The sequence below is a fragment of the Dama dama genome, chromosome 25 (genome assembly GCF_033118175.1).
Source record: "Dama dama isolate Ldn47 chromosome 25, ASM3311817v1, whole genome shotgun sequence".
In the NCBI taxonomy this organism is placed as follows: Eukaryota; Metazoa; Chordata; class Mammalia; order Artiodactyla; family Cervidae; genus Dama; species Dama dama.
The window spans coordinates 69,430,384-69,447,117 of NC_083705.1; the positions used below are offsets into that span (position 1 = coordinate 69,430,384).

The following is a 16,734-nucleotide window of genomic DNA, read 5'->3' on the forward strand; positions in this document are numbered from 1 at the left end:
CCTCTCCTGTCTCAACCTTGCTCTTATTCTCTCAGGAAATGACGTGCATTCTTGGCAAGACTTGCTCGAAATGGAAAGAAAATGACAGTTTGAGGTACCAGTTGTGTCTTGTCTCTGAACTGATGGCTAAAACTGCCCTAGCTGAGCTTCCCAGTGCTTAGGCTCACAGGTTTGGTTGGTCTCCAGCACAGGGGACTAGGGATAAAGTTCAGTGTTCCAGCTCATTCTGTCCCTAGTTGTTCAGCTGCTAAGTCATGTCCGACTCTCTGTGACCCCATAGACTGCAACACACCAGGCTTCCCTGTCCTTCACCATCTCCCGGAGTTTGCTCAAACTCATGTCTGTTGAGTTGGCAACGTCATCCAACCATCTCATCCTCTGTTGCCCCCCTCTCACTCTGCCCTTACTCTTTCCCAGCATCAGGGTCTTTTTTAATGAGGCGACTTCGTATCAGGTGGCCAAAGTATTGGAGCTTCAGCTTCAGCACCAGTCCTTCCAATGAATATTCAGGGTTGATTTCCTATAAGATGGACTGGTTGGATCTCCTTGCTGACCAAGAAGCTCTCAAGAGTCTTCTCCAGCTAGAGCTCAGTGGTATTTTTTCTCAACCCTGGGGCATGGATGGGACTGCAGGAAATAGTACATTCCTGCAACAGAGTCTCTGAAGGATTTGCCTGTTTTTTTTTTTTTTTTTTTCTTCTCCTGGAATCTAAAAATGCTGGCTTTCAGATAATACAGTTGTGGGAGTAGGGAAGGGTTAAAGTTTTTAGTTTTCTTCCTTTGTTAAGAGGCAAAAAGCTAAGAGAAACTTCTCTACTTTTCTACCAGTGGCTTCCAGCAGATTCTAAGTTCCCATATTGTTGGGCTAACCTAGTGGGAGGGAGGGGCTACCTCCACTTTTACATGCCTAGACTCTGAATAGGGAAAGAAATAAAATAGAACATTAGATAAAGCAGTGTTATCTCCATGATAGAGGCCAGCTTGCAACACGTGGTTGAAGGTCTGTTAGCCAAATGGATTTATCACCACAGACCCCAGCTTTCAGCAGACTTATCCGCAAGGTCATGGTAGACCAGACCTGTGCTGACCACCACTACTTGCAGGGACCAACAGGAGAAGGTGAATGTGCAATTCTGGCGGGCAGACCCATCCCAGGAAGAGTGGGTGAAGAGCTGCTATGGGGTGGTCACTCATGTCCTTCCTCCTCACCCGTCTCAGTTTGCAGTAAGTTAAAGGGTAGAGGAAAGGCAGGAAAGTGTGTATGTGTGTGTGTGTTGTGTGCACAGAACACATAACCTGTACCAATGGGGCTTTGCTCTCCAGGAGGTGGGAAGACGTGTCTACCAACACGTGTCAGGGATACTCAGAATCACAGCCCCTGGGGCATCCAGGTTGACATCAGAGATCCCACCCAGTGCCCTTCAGAGTGAGTGAGCGCAGTGAACTGAGAGATGGATGCAGGCAGGTGGAGGATAAATGTCTTCCCTTCCTGAGAAAGAGCCATAGCAACGGGGTCAAAGGCAGGAACCCCAGGGCCCCCTGCAAAGCAGGTATAAATCCTGCTTTCTTTCCCCTCAGCCTGTGACGTGGACTCAGGAACCTCCCTGCACCTTTGTCCATGCATCTGTGAAGTCAGGCTGGTCTCAGGAGCTAGAGGTTCCCTGTGCTCAACAAGAAGGTCCCTGTCGGCCACTTAGCAGAGGGCTCAGAGAGGTGAGCCCCTCGCTGTCACTGTGCCAGGCCCGAGGCGTGGTCACCTGGTCCCCGGATGGCGTCCCTCCTGGGGGTCTGGCCGGCCGTCCTCATCCTAACAGACTTGTCTTCTGGTTCTTACTGAAGTCTAGTCAGGCGTCCAAAGGCTAATTCTGCCTTTAGACATTTCTGGCTTATCTTCTTGTTTTCCGAGGGTAATGCACAAAGAGTAAAATTAGCAATGAGTTCACATTTATATCATTTTATCCGCCAGCAGCAGTGGTGAGTCTTCCCGCCAGACTCTCTTCTCTGGGGCTTCCAGAGGGAACAGGCATACCTGCTCTCAAGGCTCTGACCTTCCATGGGGTGTCTTTTGTTATTGTCCACACAGAGCTGTCACCAAGAATTCAAAATTTCCATTTTGGTGCCAACCCACCTTGGGGTTCAGTCCAACTCCCCCATTTAGTGGCTGGGTGATTTGGGGCAGGTGTCTTGACCTCCCTTGGTCAGTGAATGTCCCCTCCCTTAATAGATGAATTGGAGTTTGTAAATATTTACCACCTATTTGTGTTTTTCAGATGAACCAAGGATAAGGTAGACATTCACATTTTAGAGTTTCTTGTTTTTCCTTTGCCTCAGAAAATACAATTGATAAGTAGACATACTATTGGCTAATAGCATAAACATGAAATTTTAAAACCATAGCTGAACTCACAATGCAGATTTACTTAACCAAAAAAAAAAAAATATTGCAGTTTCCACTTGGTAAAAGGGCCCTGGACTCTGAGAGCCTCGTATTGACAGCCTTCGGTCCTGCAAAGGTTGAATTCTGAATTGAGGCTTCAAGAGGTCCTATGTGTGCTCTGTCAAATATTTGTCTTTGACCCTTTGAATTTAAAATACTTTTCACATATGCATGTACGTATATATGAAGGATCTTGACAGGCACTTGTTGCAAAATGCTTTCAGTTGCTTATTTTTTAAAGATAACAAATACTCACAACTATTTGGGGCTTTTATAGACAGAAGCAGCAGCAGCTTGCCCCACTGCCAGCTAAAGTGCCCAGATTAGAGTGTGGGAGAGAGCCTTGCCAGGCTGATGGGTGGCCCATGCCCTAGAGGAGGAACTCTGTTTCCTCCACGAATTTTAAAGGCATAACATACAGCTCTTCCCTTCAAAAGCTTCTATCACTCCCGCCCCAGCTGGGTGAATCCATCCTGTCGGCGGGATTACAAGCATCATAACTGCTAAATACTGTTGTGTCTAGACTGAAATATTGGAGGAACAAAAACCCCAGAGGAACACCATTCACTGCTTCCGCCTCATCCGTGGGGTGTTTATTCCTGCTGATCTGGAGTGTTCCCCTCAAAGACGCTTCCTGGGCACCCAGAATCTGTCATAGGGAGCAGAGGTCACATCCGAGGGTGCTCTCTGACCTGCCTTCTACTTTTTCTTCCTCACCTCCCCAGGAACAGCATCGCCGCCTCGGCAGTGTGCGTCTTCAACCTCAGCGCGATCTCCCAGGCCTTTAATGGGCCCTTCAAGTACCAGGAGAACTCTCGGTCCGCCTGGCTGCCGTATCCCAACCCCAACCCCAACTTCCAGGTAATTCCGGGGACAAAGGGCCTCTCCTTCGGTCATTCCCCACACCCCCACCCCTACCCCAGATAACAGGCAGAAACCTTGTGCAGACAGACAGGCTGGGACCACTGAAACCCTGGAACTCGCCCAGTGCAGCTGTGAGCTCCCCACCCCCAGCCCCTTGCGGACAGTCCCTCACTCAGCTTGTCTCATGTAAATAGACCACCGCCTTTTGTGTACTGAGGCGCCTGGCCTTCAAAGGGTCTTTTGTCAGCTGGGATGCCTGAGCTTGGACTGCAAAAGGCCAGCACAATGCAGCAGGTTGAGAATCCAGCTTCAATTAGTACTAATGATGGTGGGCTCTGTGTCCCCAGGAGCTCTGACTCCTAATGAACCACGCTGTAATGAATGTGGTCCAGGACACAGAGCAGTGGGGATGCACAAACAGAATTGAGCTCTAATTGGGTACGCTGTGAGATTTCCTGTTGGGGTGATGGGGAAGCTGTGGAGGAAACAGGAGCAGATGGAGGCCATTCGTGTATAAGGCACCAAATGCCGTGTGTTCAAGCCGTCAGGGGCTCTGACATCGTCTGCTCTCACCTGCCCATGTTCAGAGGGAGCTGAAACCAAAAGAGATGAAGCCCTCTACTGTTTGGTCAGTCAGCAGGTATATTACTCAGCTCCAGCCACTGTAACAAAATACCGCAGACTGGAAATTTCTTTTCTCACAATTCTGGAGGCTAGAAGTCCGTGATCAAGGTTCTGGCCAATTCAGTTTCTGGAGAGTGCTCCCTTCCCAGTTTGTAGATAGCCAGCTCCCTCACTGTGTCCTCATGTGGCATTCCCGAGGTGAGCATGAAATGACACTAATCCTATGAGATCAGGGCCCCACCCTTATTTAACCTCATTTAACCTCAGTCACTTCCTTAGAGGCTTCAGCTCCTAATACAGTTACTTTGAGGGGTAGGATTTCAACATATGAATTTTAGGGGAAATGGCAACCCACTCTAGTACTCATGCCTGGAAAATTCCATGGATGGAGAAGCCTGGTGGGCTACAGTCCATGGGGTTGCAAAGAGTTGGACACAACTGAGCGACTTCACTTTCACTTTTCTGACATTCATGCATACCAGCAGACTTCCCTGGAGTGCCTTCCTTCTGAGAAGAACTGTCCTAGGATCTTCACCATCATCATCGTGGGTGTAATTTTTAGAAATGCTAAGTTCCAGACACTGGGCTCAATGCTTCTATGTGTCTTGCTTCCTTCTGGCACCTGTGGTATGATTGGTAACAGCTCCCGCTGACAGAGAAGGGTGTTGAGCCTCAGAGCATGTCATCAGGATGAGGATACGGGCTCCTTAGTGGCTAAGCTGGGCTCCCAGGCCCAGTCCTCACATGCAGAGCTTCAACCTCTTCCAACCAGAGGAACTTTAGTTTTCATAACCAGTCAGTGTTAGACTCGAGTCATGTATTCAGGCCTCCAAGTTCTGGTTGGCTTGTCAACCCAACACATAAAACCTCTAGCTTTTGAGAAAACTAGGAATATGGAAAAGTTCAATTATTTTACATTTTACTTGCACTTTGATAGGAATCATTCAATTCTAATTGTTTTGAAATCTTCTTATAAAGATCATGATGCTGAGAATAGAAATGGGCTTACATGTCCACTTTACCATTCACTGCTTTACTTGGGAAAATGATTTAGCATCCCATAACAAGGGGGACCATTTAAGGATTATTTGTTTGTAGCTACTTTGTCATATTTTCTCATCTCAGCAGCTCTGTAAAATGGGTGTCATTAGCCCCACTTGTAAGTCAGGAAACTGAGTGATCAAGTTTATAGTTATTATTCAAGTCTCCCTACTAAGAAAGTTCAGTACTAGACAAAGAAATCCAGGCAAGCAAACAGTTTAGTGGGAACCAGACATGAAGTCGTCACTTTTCCTGATGACATATGTGGTTCATGTAATTAGTAACTGAACATGGACTCTCTGTGCCCCATTGTTGAGTCTCTGCATTTAAATCCCACCCATATCCCTGGATCCTGGGGTGATGTAGCTGTTTAAGAAGGCCCTCTGGAAAACCAGGAAGGTGAAATATATCATTTCCTTTCAGAAAGTCTGTTGTAAAATCCTGAAGTTTAAAAAAAGATGATCAAAGAAGCTCACAGTATTTTAGGGTTCTTTTAATGTAGTTGATGTTTCAATTGCGAACGTCTTCACAGTGAACAGTGACTTAATAAACTCTGTGACGCCTTACCACCTCTGGGCAGTGGATAACTTTTAGCCCTTCTGTCTGAATGCATTTGTAGCACAGAGCAAAGCCCCTCATTTCCTGAGGCCACAGGCATCTGGTTTTATAATGCCAGTGTCCCGCTGAAGGGCTTACTCACGTTTATGAGATGGGAGTCGGGCCATGTGGTGTAATGAATGAAGCCTGCAGAATGTGGCGTGCATTTCAGGCAGGGAGCCTGCTCCAGTGAGCTTGTCTTCTTTGGGTAGTACTTAAGATTTGCGTGGAACTAAAGTTTAGATTATGGTGATTCTTTGAGTAAGTCCTGATATACATGAGTAATAAATATTTTCTTTTGGTTTACCATGTTTGATAACCATGCTAACTTAAGGCAACCTGACTAACTTTTATGGAACCACACACACTGGCGTGGGGGGTGGGATATGCTGTGAATTAAGGGTCCATCTGTTGTGTATAAAGGGCCTTATGTTTGCAAAAACCAATACTTAGATGTAGTTAGATTTTTTTAAATTATTGTTTGCCTACTGAAATTTGGAATTTTATGCAGTGCTTATGTACTAGAAGGCTTCCTTGATAGCTCAGATGGTAAAGAATCCACCTGCATTGCAGGAGACTGGGGTTTGATCCCTGGGTTGGGAAGATCCCCCGGAGAAGGGCATGGCAACCCACTCCAGTATTATTGTCTGGAGAACCCCATGGACAGAGAAGCCAGACCGGCTGCAGTCCTTGGGGTCGCAGTCTCAGACATGACTGAGCAACTAAGCACATATGTACTAGAAATAGCTAATTAATTAGAAGATCAGATACATGGCTCAGATTCAGGAGGAAGAATGGGTTAGGATGAACACTCAGTAATTTTGCAAGATTCGATACAAAATTCTCTATTGAAAATAATAACAAAATATAATACTATTAATTTTTATCAGTTGCAATTTAGAAACCATCGCAGGTCATGCTGTGAAAGTCGTCCCTGTTAGAGCTGGAGTCCCCAAAGCCATCTAGACTCTGGGCCTCACTGAGAAAAGCTTCAGTCAATTACAGAAAACATTATCCAGACTCAGTGGTACAGCTGCACTGAGACAGACTCTAGAAATTTCTGTGCAGTTTTGATTCCCAGCAATCAAATTGATGGAGGTGAAATGGAAGACAGACCCTCAAAAGTGGTCCAGCAGATGAGCAGGCCATTGCTGGATGACCAGATGATGGGATCCGGCCAAGTCATCAGCATCCTTCAGTACACCATAGGCATCTGCAGCAAAAGAGGAGGAAGGGTACCATCGATGTCAAGCACTCTCCGCATGAGCCTCAGTGATCGTGGACGTACCCACCAAGGGCTGGCAGGCTAGGGCGAGGATGGATCTGTCATCCTTGGAAAAAATAAACAAGAATGCAAATATTATTGTTATAAGAATTAGTAGAAGTATTGATCTATTAGTCTCAGAGGTGTTAGCAAGACAATGATTATGGATTGTAAGCCACAGGAGGACGATGGCTGTGTTTTTACTATTTTTAATGTTTTTCTCTTGCTCAGAGTCCCTGGGGTGTCATGCCGACACTGCGGGAGCCCCATGTGTAAGGCATGGTGAGAGAATTTGCAGCCCGTTAGAGAGCTAGGTGGATTACTTATGATCCAATAAATATATGGTATAAATTTAAATACCATTCAAAATATTTGAAAAAGGATCCTCGGGTGAGATATTCATTATAAGTTGGCTAAAAAACCAAGACACTGTATAGTTTCAACCTGTTCTTAGCTAATGATACTGTTGATCAATTCCAACCTATGCCTTTCCCCCCCCCACACACCACAAATCAGCTGTTTTTCCTCCAACATCAAGCCAGATGTCTAACAATTCAACTCAATTCTGACACTGTTTACCCAGAGATAGCATCAGATCTCATGGTTGATAGACCCAGTCCTATAAGGCTCTCCCGTTGACCCTCATTTCCAATGCCAGTCTCCAGTCCAAGTTGCTACCCATGCTTCCGACCTGTGGGCTATACATGGACCCCCTTCTTAGGTTTGTCAATCAGCTAGAGAGGCTCACAGAACTCAAACATTTTACTTATGACGTTGTTGTAGTTCAGTCGTTAAGTCGTGTCCAACTCTTTGTGACTCCATGGACTGCAGCACACCAGGCTCATCTGTCCTTCTCCATCTCCTGGACTTTGCTCGAATTCATGTCCATTGAGTCAGTGATGCCATCCAGCCATTTTACCCTCTGCCGCCCCCTTCTTCTACCTTCAATCTTTCGCAGCATCAGGGTCTTTTCCAATGAGTCAGCTCTTCCCATCAGGTAGCCAAAACATTGGAGCTTCAGTATCAGTCATTCCAATGAATATTCAGGGTTGATTTCCTTTAGGATGGACTGGTTTGATCTCTTTGCAGTCCAAGGGACTCTCAAGAGTCTTCTTCAACACCACAGTTTGAAAGCATCAATTCTTCGGTGCTTAGCCTTCTTTGTGGTCCAACTCTCACATCTATACATAACGACTGGAAAAACCATAGCTTTGACCATATGGACTTTTATCAGCAAGTGATAGCTCTGCTTGTTAATATACTGTCTAGATTTGTCATAGCTTTCCCTCCAAGAAGCAGGCATCTTTTGATTTCACGGCTTTTGATTTCAGCCAGTCACTGTCTGCAGTGATCTGGGAGTCCAAGAAAACAAGCTTTGCTGTAAACGACGTGGCTCAAGGAGAGTCAGACGGAGGAGGTACACAGGGAGAGCAGGGGAGGTTTGGCTGAAGAGCATGGAGCTCCTTCTGCATTGAGCACGCTCCCTGAACCTCCATGTGGTCACCAGCCCAGAAGGTCTGAACGCTCCATCCTTTGGAGCCTTACGGACGTCTTTCACTTAAGCAGGTTGATTAAATCATTCGGCCATTGGTAATGCATTCAACCTCCAGCACCTTTCTCCTTCCTGGAGGTCAGGGCAGTGGGAACAAAAGTTCCGACCCTCTGACCATAGGGATGGCAGCTCTGGCAATCAGCATTCCCGCCCTTCAGTGAGGTCCAGAGGTCACCTCCGTAACTTAACAAAAGACACCTTTATTGCTCTCTTCACTTAGGAAGTGTCAGGGGTTTTAGGAGCTCTGTGACAGAACAGGAATGAAAACTAACTGTATATTTCTTATTACAAATCGCAGTATCACAGTGACAATTCAGGTTGCAGCCTAGGATTAGGTTAGCAGTCATGAAAAAGACAGGTGGCAGTTGGGGGTTCCGCTCTGCAGCCCCAGCAACGCCCCCTTCCCAAGTCTTGGAGTCTCCCAGGTCCCCAGACTCCTCAAGAGTAGCTAGAGGTCCTCAGTTTCATATTATGTCTCCCGGGTTTTATGATGCCAATTTTAAAAACACTGTGCGGAGAAAACAAAACCTGGATGGAAAACTCCATCCCCCAGGCAGACTGCTTCATGCCTCCTGTGACTTAAGAATTGCTGCTGATTTCAGAAAGAGAAAGCAGCCAGACATGGCCACTCTCAGAACTAGAACTTGCCCGGACAGACTTCAGACCGTTTTGTGACACTGTTGTTAACGGGTGGTGTCTCTGCCCTCCACGTGTCATTGTTAAATACGGTAATTATATAAAATCCCCTGGCACTGCCCCCCTGCCCCAGTACCACTGCTGTGTGTTCACTCATTGATTCCTTCCTTCCTGCACTTATTCGTTCCTTCCCTCTGGCCCCTGTAGCTCAACGGACCATAGAATTGCTGCCCTGCTACTAGGCAGACCCATGGACCATTTATACCATTGTTTGAATGGCTTCTCCATGCCAGGCACATGGCCTGGCTCCTTGGCGTTTACAAGGGCTTTCAATTACTTTACAAATGCTGTCCACTGATGGTCTCAGTTGGCCTCAGAGCAGTCCTCTGAAGGGAGCAGAGGAAGTGTTTTTCTAGCCACTTTATAGATGGAGACAAAGACTGACAGGCAGGGCCTCACCTGAGACCACATCGCTCCTGGGTCACAGAGCTGACCCTTCACCTTCACCCAACCCTTCCACCACCTGGTACCTGGGGCACCCCTGCGAAGATGTAGCATTTAAACTAAGCTTTGGACCAGTCTTGGCATCCATTTTGCCCCAATATTCTTTAAATATACCATCAGCCTATCCTTTGGGGGCATGTAGGCTATTTTATCAAGCGCTACAAAAATATCCTCTATTTTTCACAAGCCATTTCCATCATCTACTTTTGCACCTCTAACCTATTATAAAACCACATTATTAGAAACGACATGTTATAAAGGTCGTTTTTCAGATGGAATGGACAGGGAAATTCATTTCCATCAACCCTACCTCTGTGAAGTTCTGCCGGGGATCAGCCTTTATTGGTACTAGGATTTAAAGTTTATGAAAGAAATGAGAAATCGTGGTGATAATTTTCTGATTCTGTGCGCTGCCCCGGGAAAGCGTGGCTTGCTTTCCTGCCCCTCTTTTAACCTTGTCCCCAAAACCATCCTCCACGATGCCTGCCAGCCTTTGCACAGCGCAGCTCTGAATTTACTTCTCAGCAGTTTCCAGGCTTGGTTTTTTGTTGTTTATTTTTGCCCCGCTTTATTCCCAGATTCCTCTGCCTGGGATTTCTACCTGAAAAGTCCACTTCTTTCCTTCCTATTTCCTTCTGGTTTCTTCCATTTCTCTCTCTTCATCTCCTTCCTCTCTCACCTCCTTTATCTCCTTATGACCCCTGTTCTTGAAAATTCTTCATTGTCAGGGCGGAAGAAAGTTTCCTCTGCCCTTCTAGCTTCTTCCGACCAGTCTAAGAATTAAATTGGCATGAGACATGTTAACAGGAGAAAATCCAGCACAATATCACATACTCATGAGAGGGACCCAGGAAAACTGAGTAACTCCCCCTTATGGCAGAAACCCACACCTTAAATATCATCTTCAGCTAAAGATAAAAGAGCATGTTACTGGTAGTGGTTTGAGACTTCAAAGGGGAGGAAGGCAACTGACCTGCAGATGGAAAAGCACATGTTTGATAAACAAGAGTTTGCTGGGCCTGCAGAGACTATTGGACACAGAGTGGGCTCTGGTCTCTGGGCCCTGCTGAGTCTTCCCACTGCAATCGGCCCTTATTCTTTGCAGGTATCTCTGGAGATATCTCTATTCCAGTTGTAAGCGTTTAGGGGAAGGTCAAAGTTTCTTGAGTCTTTGGGCCTTCATTGTTTTCCACTCCAGAAATCATTCACATGCCAGAGAGACGTTTTGGGGCAGCAAGTTTTGCTCCCCAGCACCGTGTTTTTTATTAGATGCTTGACTCTAAACAGAGTTTTGTTTCTTTTGGCTTGGGTTAGACAATAAGGGCTTGATAATAAAGTGAACATAGTGTTTCGTTCATGGAATTCTCCAGGCAGGAATACTGGAGTGGGTAGCCATTCCCGCCTCCAGGGGAATCTTCCTGACCCAGGGATCGAACCTACGTCTCCACATTGCAGGCGGATTCTTTACCATCTGAGCCACCAGGGAAGCCCAGATAATAAGGGCATGAATATAAGGCTAACATAGCGTTTTGTAGCTTATGTGAAAGACAGCAGAACAGTATTGCATAGTTTACAGATTAAAATGACCTAAATCTAACTCTGTAGAATCCATGTCTTGCTTATAGACCCACCATCCCAAAGAAAGCTAGTAAATCTATGTGATGCATTTGATGGCTGCATTTTCCACCTGGGAATCTGATGTGTCTGGCGGATTGAACAGTGTGCATTTAGCCAGACAAATCCCTAGGGGACTCTAGAGGTGATGAGGAGATTTTATGCATATGCCATTCAAATTAGCAATGACTCCTACTTCATGTTTTTTTAAGCTCCTGATCGTTGATTTATTTATTTTTTTTTTTACTTTTTATTTTATACTGGAGTATAGTTGATTTACAGTGTTGTGATAGTTTCGGTTATACAGCAAAGTGATTCAGCTATACAACGCAATGTAATGTGTGTGCATCCTCAGTCATAGCCAACTCTTTGTGACCCCGTGCGGCTCCTCTGTCCATGGGATTTCCCAGGCCACAATACTGGAATGGGCTGCCATTTCTGTCTGTAGGGGATCTTCCTGACCCAGGGATCGAACCCGAGGCAGAACCACTGAGATACCAGGGAAGCCTGCTCAGTTATTCTTACACATATATCTATTCTTTTTCAAATTCTTCTCCCATTTAGGTTGTTAGGTAATACTGCGCATATTTCCCTCTGCTCTACAGTCCTTGTTGGTTATCCATTCTAAGTATAGCAGGGTATACATGTCAATTCCAGACTCCCAAGCTATCCCCCCCTCACCGTTCCTCTGGTAACCATAGTTACCCCCTGGTTACCGTAAGTTCCTTCTCTAAGTCTGTGGGTCTGTTTCTGCTTTGTCGATGTCACTTCATTTTGTTCTGATCGTTCATTTAGGATGAGAGTTGAGAAGACTCCCCAGATATGATGAGCTCAGATCTAAGCTGGGAGAGACACTAAGAATGAGGGCTATGGGGGGACTGGAGAAGGGGGCACATTGGCACCAGCAGGTGTTCAGATTGCCAGTCGCCTTCCAGCCCGGCTGGGTGTGCAGGTGGCTGGGTCCGCTCACAGCCTCTCTCCCCCTGCAGTGCGGCACCGTGGACCAGGGCCTGTACGTGAACCTCACGGAGAGGAACCTGCAGGACGCGCAGAAGTTCATCCTGATGCACGAGGTGGTGCAGCCGGTGAGCCCCGTGCCCGCCTTCATGGAGGACAACAGCCGCTTCTCCCACGTGGCCGTGGACGTGGTGCAGGCCCGGGACGCCCTCGTCCACATCATCTACCTGGCCACAGGTGGGAGTCCGCCCTGCTCTGGGGAGTGTTCTACCGGTTTCGGATTTCCTGTGCCACCTCGGTGCCCCGCGTTGGGCCTGCCTTCTTTCCTCCAAGCATCAAACCCAGGAGTGCTTTCTTATCTTCATCACCCTTTCTGAAGTAATTTAATCATCTGTTTTCACTCTATTCATTATAACTTTTATTGGAAAAGCAATGCCTAATTTTTTTTAATTTTATTGAAGTATAGCATCCATTTTAGCTGTATAGCAAAGTGATTCACTTATGCGTACATCTATATGTTATTCTTTTTCTTATTCTTTCCCATTATGGTTTATGACAGGATATTGAATGCAGCTCCTGGTGCTCTCCGGTAGGACCTTGTTTATCCATCCTGTTTATACTAGTTTGCATCTGTTAATCCCAAACTCCTAGTCCTTCCTTCCCCCATTCTCCTTGTAACTATGTCTGTTTTCTATGTGAGTCCGTTTCTGTTTTGTAAATTCTGTTCCATTTCATTTGTGTTGTGTTTGAGACCCCACCTAACTGTCTGTCTGTGTCTGTGTTAGTTACTCAGTCGTGTCCAACTCTTTGTAACCCCATGGGCTGTAACTCATCAGGCTCCTCTGTCCAAGGGATTCTCCAGCCAAGAATACTGGAGTGGGTTGCCATTTCCTTCTTCCGGGGATTTTCATGACCCAGGGATCAAACCCCAGTTGCCTGCATTGCAGGCATATTCTTTAACATCTGCACTATAAGGGAAGATCTATAAGTGACATCACATGGTATTTGTCTTTCTCTGTATGACCTACTTCATTTAGTATGATAATCTCTAGGTCCATCCTGGTTCGGGGTTCTGATTCTGATCATAATAGATGACAAGCCATTCAGCAAATATGTCCTACAGAGACTCACTTTTCTTTTCTACGGACCTGATTTTTTTTTCTTGCTTTTGATATAATCTACTGCTTATTGATAAATTCATTCATAGTACAGCAAGATGTTACTAATGCCAATCACAGGATGGGCTCTGGGAGAAGATGCCATACTTAGAACTCTTCTGTACTTTCCATGACACACTAATCAGGTTGTTTGTTAAACTCAAGGGGAAGTGGCATTTGCAGTGGATGAAGGCCCCTGCCAGTAGGGAAGTGACCATGAATCCCCAGGGTCCCTAAAAGAGCCCTGCTCCTGACCTAACGCAGGAACTCAGGGCAGACATGCAGAGTTCTCCTACCATATGGATACATAGATAGTATTTAAGTTTGTTTAGACTAGCTGGGTGATTCTAACTTTAGGGCCTCTTAAGTTATAAATTTCATGTCTCAACCAAGTTCTGAGTCTTTTCATTTATCTCATCTAGCACTGCTGAATACATTTTGAAGGTGATATCTTTTTTTGCAGGTTTTAATTCAGAATACAATTTAGCTTTAAAAGGATGTCATTTGAAATGATCTAGCAGATAGCTTTCTTCATTTTCAAGGCATTGAAATGTACAAATGGAATATTAGAAAGAATATCCAAAAATGCCAGTTTGTTTTAACTAAACCTGCTGAGAGTTGAACCATTCCTGACAAGTAGGGATGTCAAAGATTGCAGAATTGGACTTTTAAAATTCAGAAGGCTGATGTTTATTTATAGCTTGGATAGGCTTCCCACGTGGCACTAGTGGTAAAGAACTCGCCTGCCAATGCAGACAAATAAGAAATGCAAGGTTTGATCCCTGGGTTGGGAAGATCCCCTAGAGAAGGGCATGGCAACCCACTCCAGTATTCTTGCCTGGAGAATCCCACAGACAGAGGACAGAGGCTACAGTCCATGGAGTCCCCAAGAGTCGGACATGACTGAGCGACTAAGCATAGCACAGCTGATACAGCGTTGGTGTAATTACCATTCACAGCCAGTGAGTGTGAAGCTGGACTACTTCCTAACTCGCTAGCAGGGTCAGTTTGGTATCTTGGGTTTAGGAATCAGATTTGGTAATAATTTTGCTTCTTTTACCTGGGGTTTACTTGAAGAAGCACAAATTGGAGAAAGCCTGCCCGTGGTCATTTGAAAGCCAGTTACTTTTATTTCTCAGTACTATCTAAAAATCAAAGTAAAATAGACCTCTGTTCACTGTGCAGCTCATGGTGCTTCGTGAAGCTCGAATGGCATTGTCCCTGCTGGCCAGCACCATGCTGAGACTAACAGCCTTTCCCGGACACCTTCTGGGGCTGAATCTTTGCCACTCCCATCTCTGTCTTGTCCAAAATCCAGCCAGGCTGGGGCACATCCTCTGGCTCATGACTGTGTGGATATTTGGCAGGCTAGTCCTCTGCAGGTCTTCTCATAACAGGTGACAACATGGCCATGGTAACTCCTTTAGAATATTTAAGAGTGGTGTTTTATGAATGACTGAGTCTTACATCCAAACAGCTGCTGAGTTCCCCTCTCCAAGGACAGAATGAGCATCGTGTTGACCATCCATGGATTCCGAGCATCTTGATTTAGGGAACCCCGTCTTTTCGGGCCTATGTTCTCCCTCTGTGACATGCCTTTGCCAGCTCTGTATATTTTCCTGCCCCTCATGTGAGGCTATTTCTCTTGCTCTTAGCTATGGTTGTTCTCATTCTAGGTTCCAACCCTGGAAATACCATTCAATTTCAGAGCTTCTTCTGTCCTCTCTAGGGTGAAATGTGTTACTTTCTCTCACTTGGCCTCAATTCCAATGTCTACAGATTTGCTCCTCCCATATGCAGTCACTCTTGCTCAAATGTGTGTTTGTGCTTAGGTGCTCAGTCGTGTCTGACTCTTTGTGACCCCATGGACTGTAGCCTACTAGGCTCCTCTGTAGCCCACCAGGCTCCTCTGTACATGGGACTTTCCAGGCAAGAATACTGGAGTGGGTTGCCATTTCCTCCTCCAGGGGAATCTTCCTGACTCAGGAATCGAACTTGGGTCTCCTGCATTAGCAGGCTCATTTACCACTGAGCCACCTGGGAAGCCCCTTGTTCAGGTACCCATTCTGTAATGTTGAGCCCTCTGCCACCTCTGCTAACCATTTATTTTATTTTTTCCATGACTGTTTATTCCCTTAATTCAAGCCCATCTTATTTAGGGGGTGCTGTTTTAGAATACTGTTTGTTCAGTGAGGGCGTGGATAAGACTCACCTGGAGGACAGGTGAAATGCAGGTTCCTGAGCCCAACCACATGAGATCTTGATTCAGTACAGAGATGGGGGTGTTTTTACTAGGTTCCCAGGTCAACTCAATGCCAGGCATTTCTGGTCCATATTTAAGAAGTGCCCTTCTAGAGGAAATAGTGATGATTACTGACTTAGACTCACTTCTCTGTAATGAATGTACCTTGCTTATCTCTGTGCTTGGGCTCTGATATCATTGCGATTGATTTCTAATTGTTCATGATGCAGATATAAAATCTGTTACTTGATGTGAACATTACAGACATGTTCACAGTTCGTCTCACTTGCTGGTATTATTTGCTAATCAGGGGAGCTACCAGGGCTTACCTTATAGCTCAGTTGGTAAAGAATCTGCCTGCAATGCAGGAGACCCCAGTTTGTTTCCTAGATCAGGAAGATCTGCTGGAGAAGGGATAGGCTACCCACTCCAGTATTCTTGGGCTTCCCTTGTGGCTCAGCTGGTAAAGAATCTGCCTACAATGCAGGAGACCTAGGTTCGATCCTGGGTTGGGAAGATCCCCTGGAGAAGGGAAAGGCTACCCATTCCAGTATTCTGGCCTGGAGAATTCCATAGACTGTATAGTCCATGGGGACACGACTGAGCGATTTTCACTTTTAGCAAAACAGATGTGACTTGACTTGAAAGAAGATGTTTTAAGATGAAGCAAGCTAATACAGAATGATTAAAATATACCAGCCCAAAAAATAGTCAGAAATCATATTGATAGGACTTGGTGGTCTGGGCTGGACAGGCAAAGATAGAGGAATGATTTCCCTGAAATAAAGGAAGAATAGAGTCTGTACATTTCAAATCACACCATTCTTGAGCAATATTAACTCAGAATAAATGAACACTGAATGTAGTCAGGTTAAGATTTTAAATTACAATAATAAAGAAATATTCAGGTGCTCAGGAGAAAAAGAATATCTACAAGTGGAAAAATAAAGGTGGTTCTAGAGTGCTCTCTGGCTGCATAAATCTGTGAAATGTAGTCTGAAATATTCTGAGAAAAAGAAAATATGAATCAAGAGTATTATATTCAACCAGAAATGAAGAAAACAGGCAGACATTCCTCAAAATGAAAATCTCAGGCAATAGAATAAACACCAGGAGTGTCTTCTACAAGCACAAAACAAGACCAATTACTGGCTAGATTCAGCCAAACAAATGATGGAGAAGTTTTGAAAGGAAAAATAAAACAAAATAATGGAGCACTTAAGACCAGATTGCAAGTAAAGCTAT

At 45.4% G+C, this 16,734-nt stretch overlaps 1 protein-coding gene across 2 annotated transcripts in view; it reads left to right on the forward strand.

The window, feature by feature from the left end:
• Positions 1-16,734, forward strand: part of SEMA5A (semaphorin 5A) — a 539,339-nt gene that overhangs the window by 375,131 nt on the left and 147,474 nt on the right. For both annotated transcript variants that reach the window (XM_061129337.1, XM_061129336.1), the window contains 2 exons: positions 3,163-3,298; positions 12,123-12,327. In XM_061129337.1, the coding sequence (XP_060985320.1) occupies positions 3,163-3,298; positions 12,123-12,327 (341 nt within the window). The remainder of the gene's footprint in view (positions 1-3,162; positions 3,299-12,122; positions 12,328-16,734) is intronic.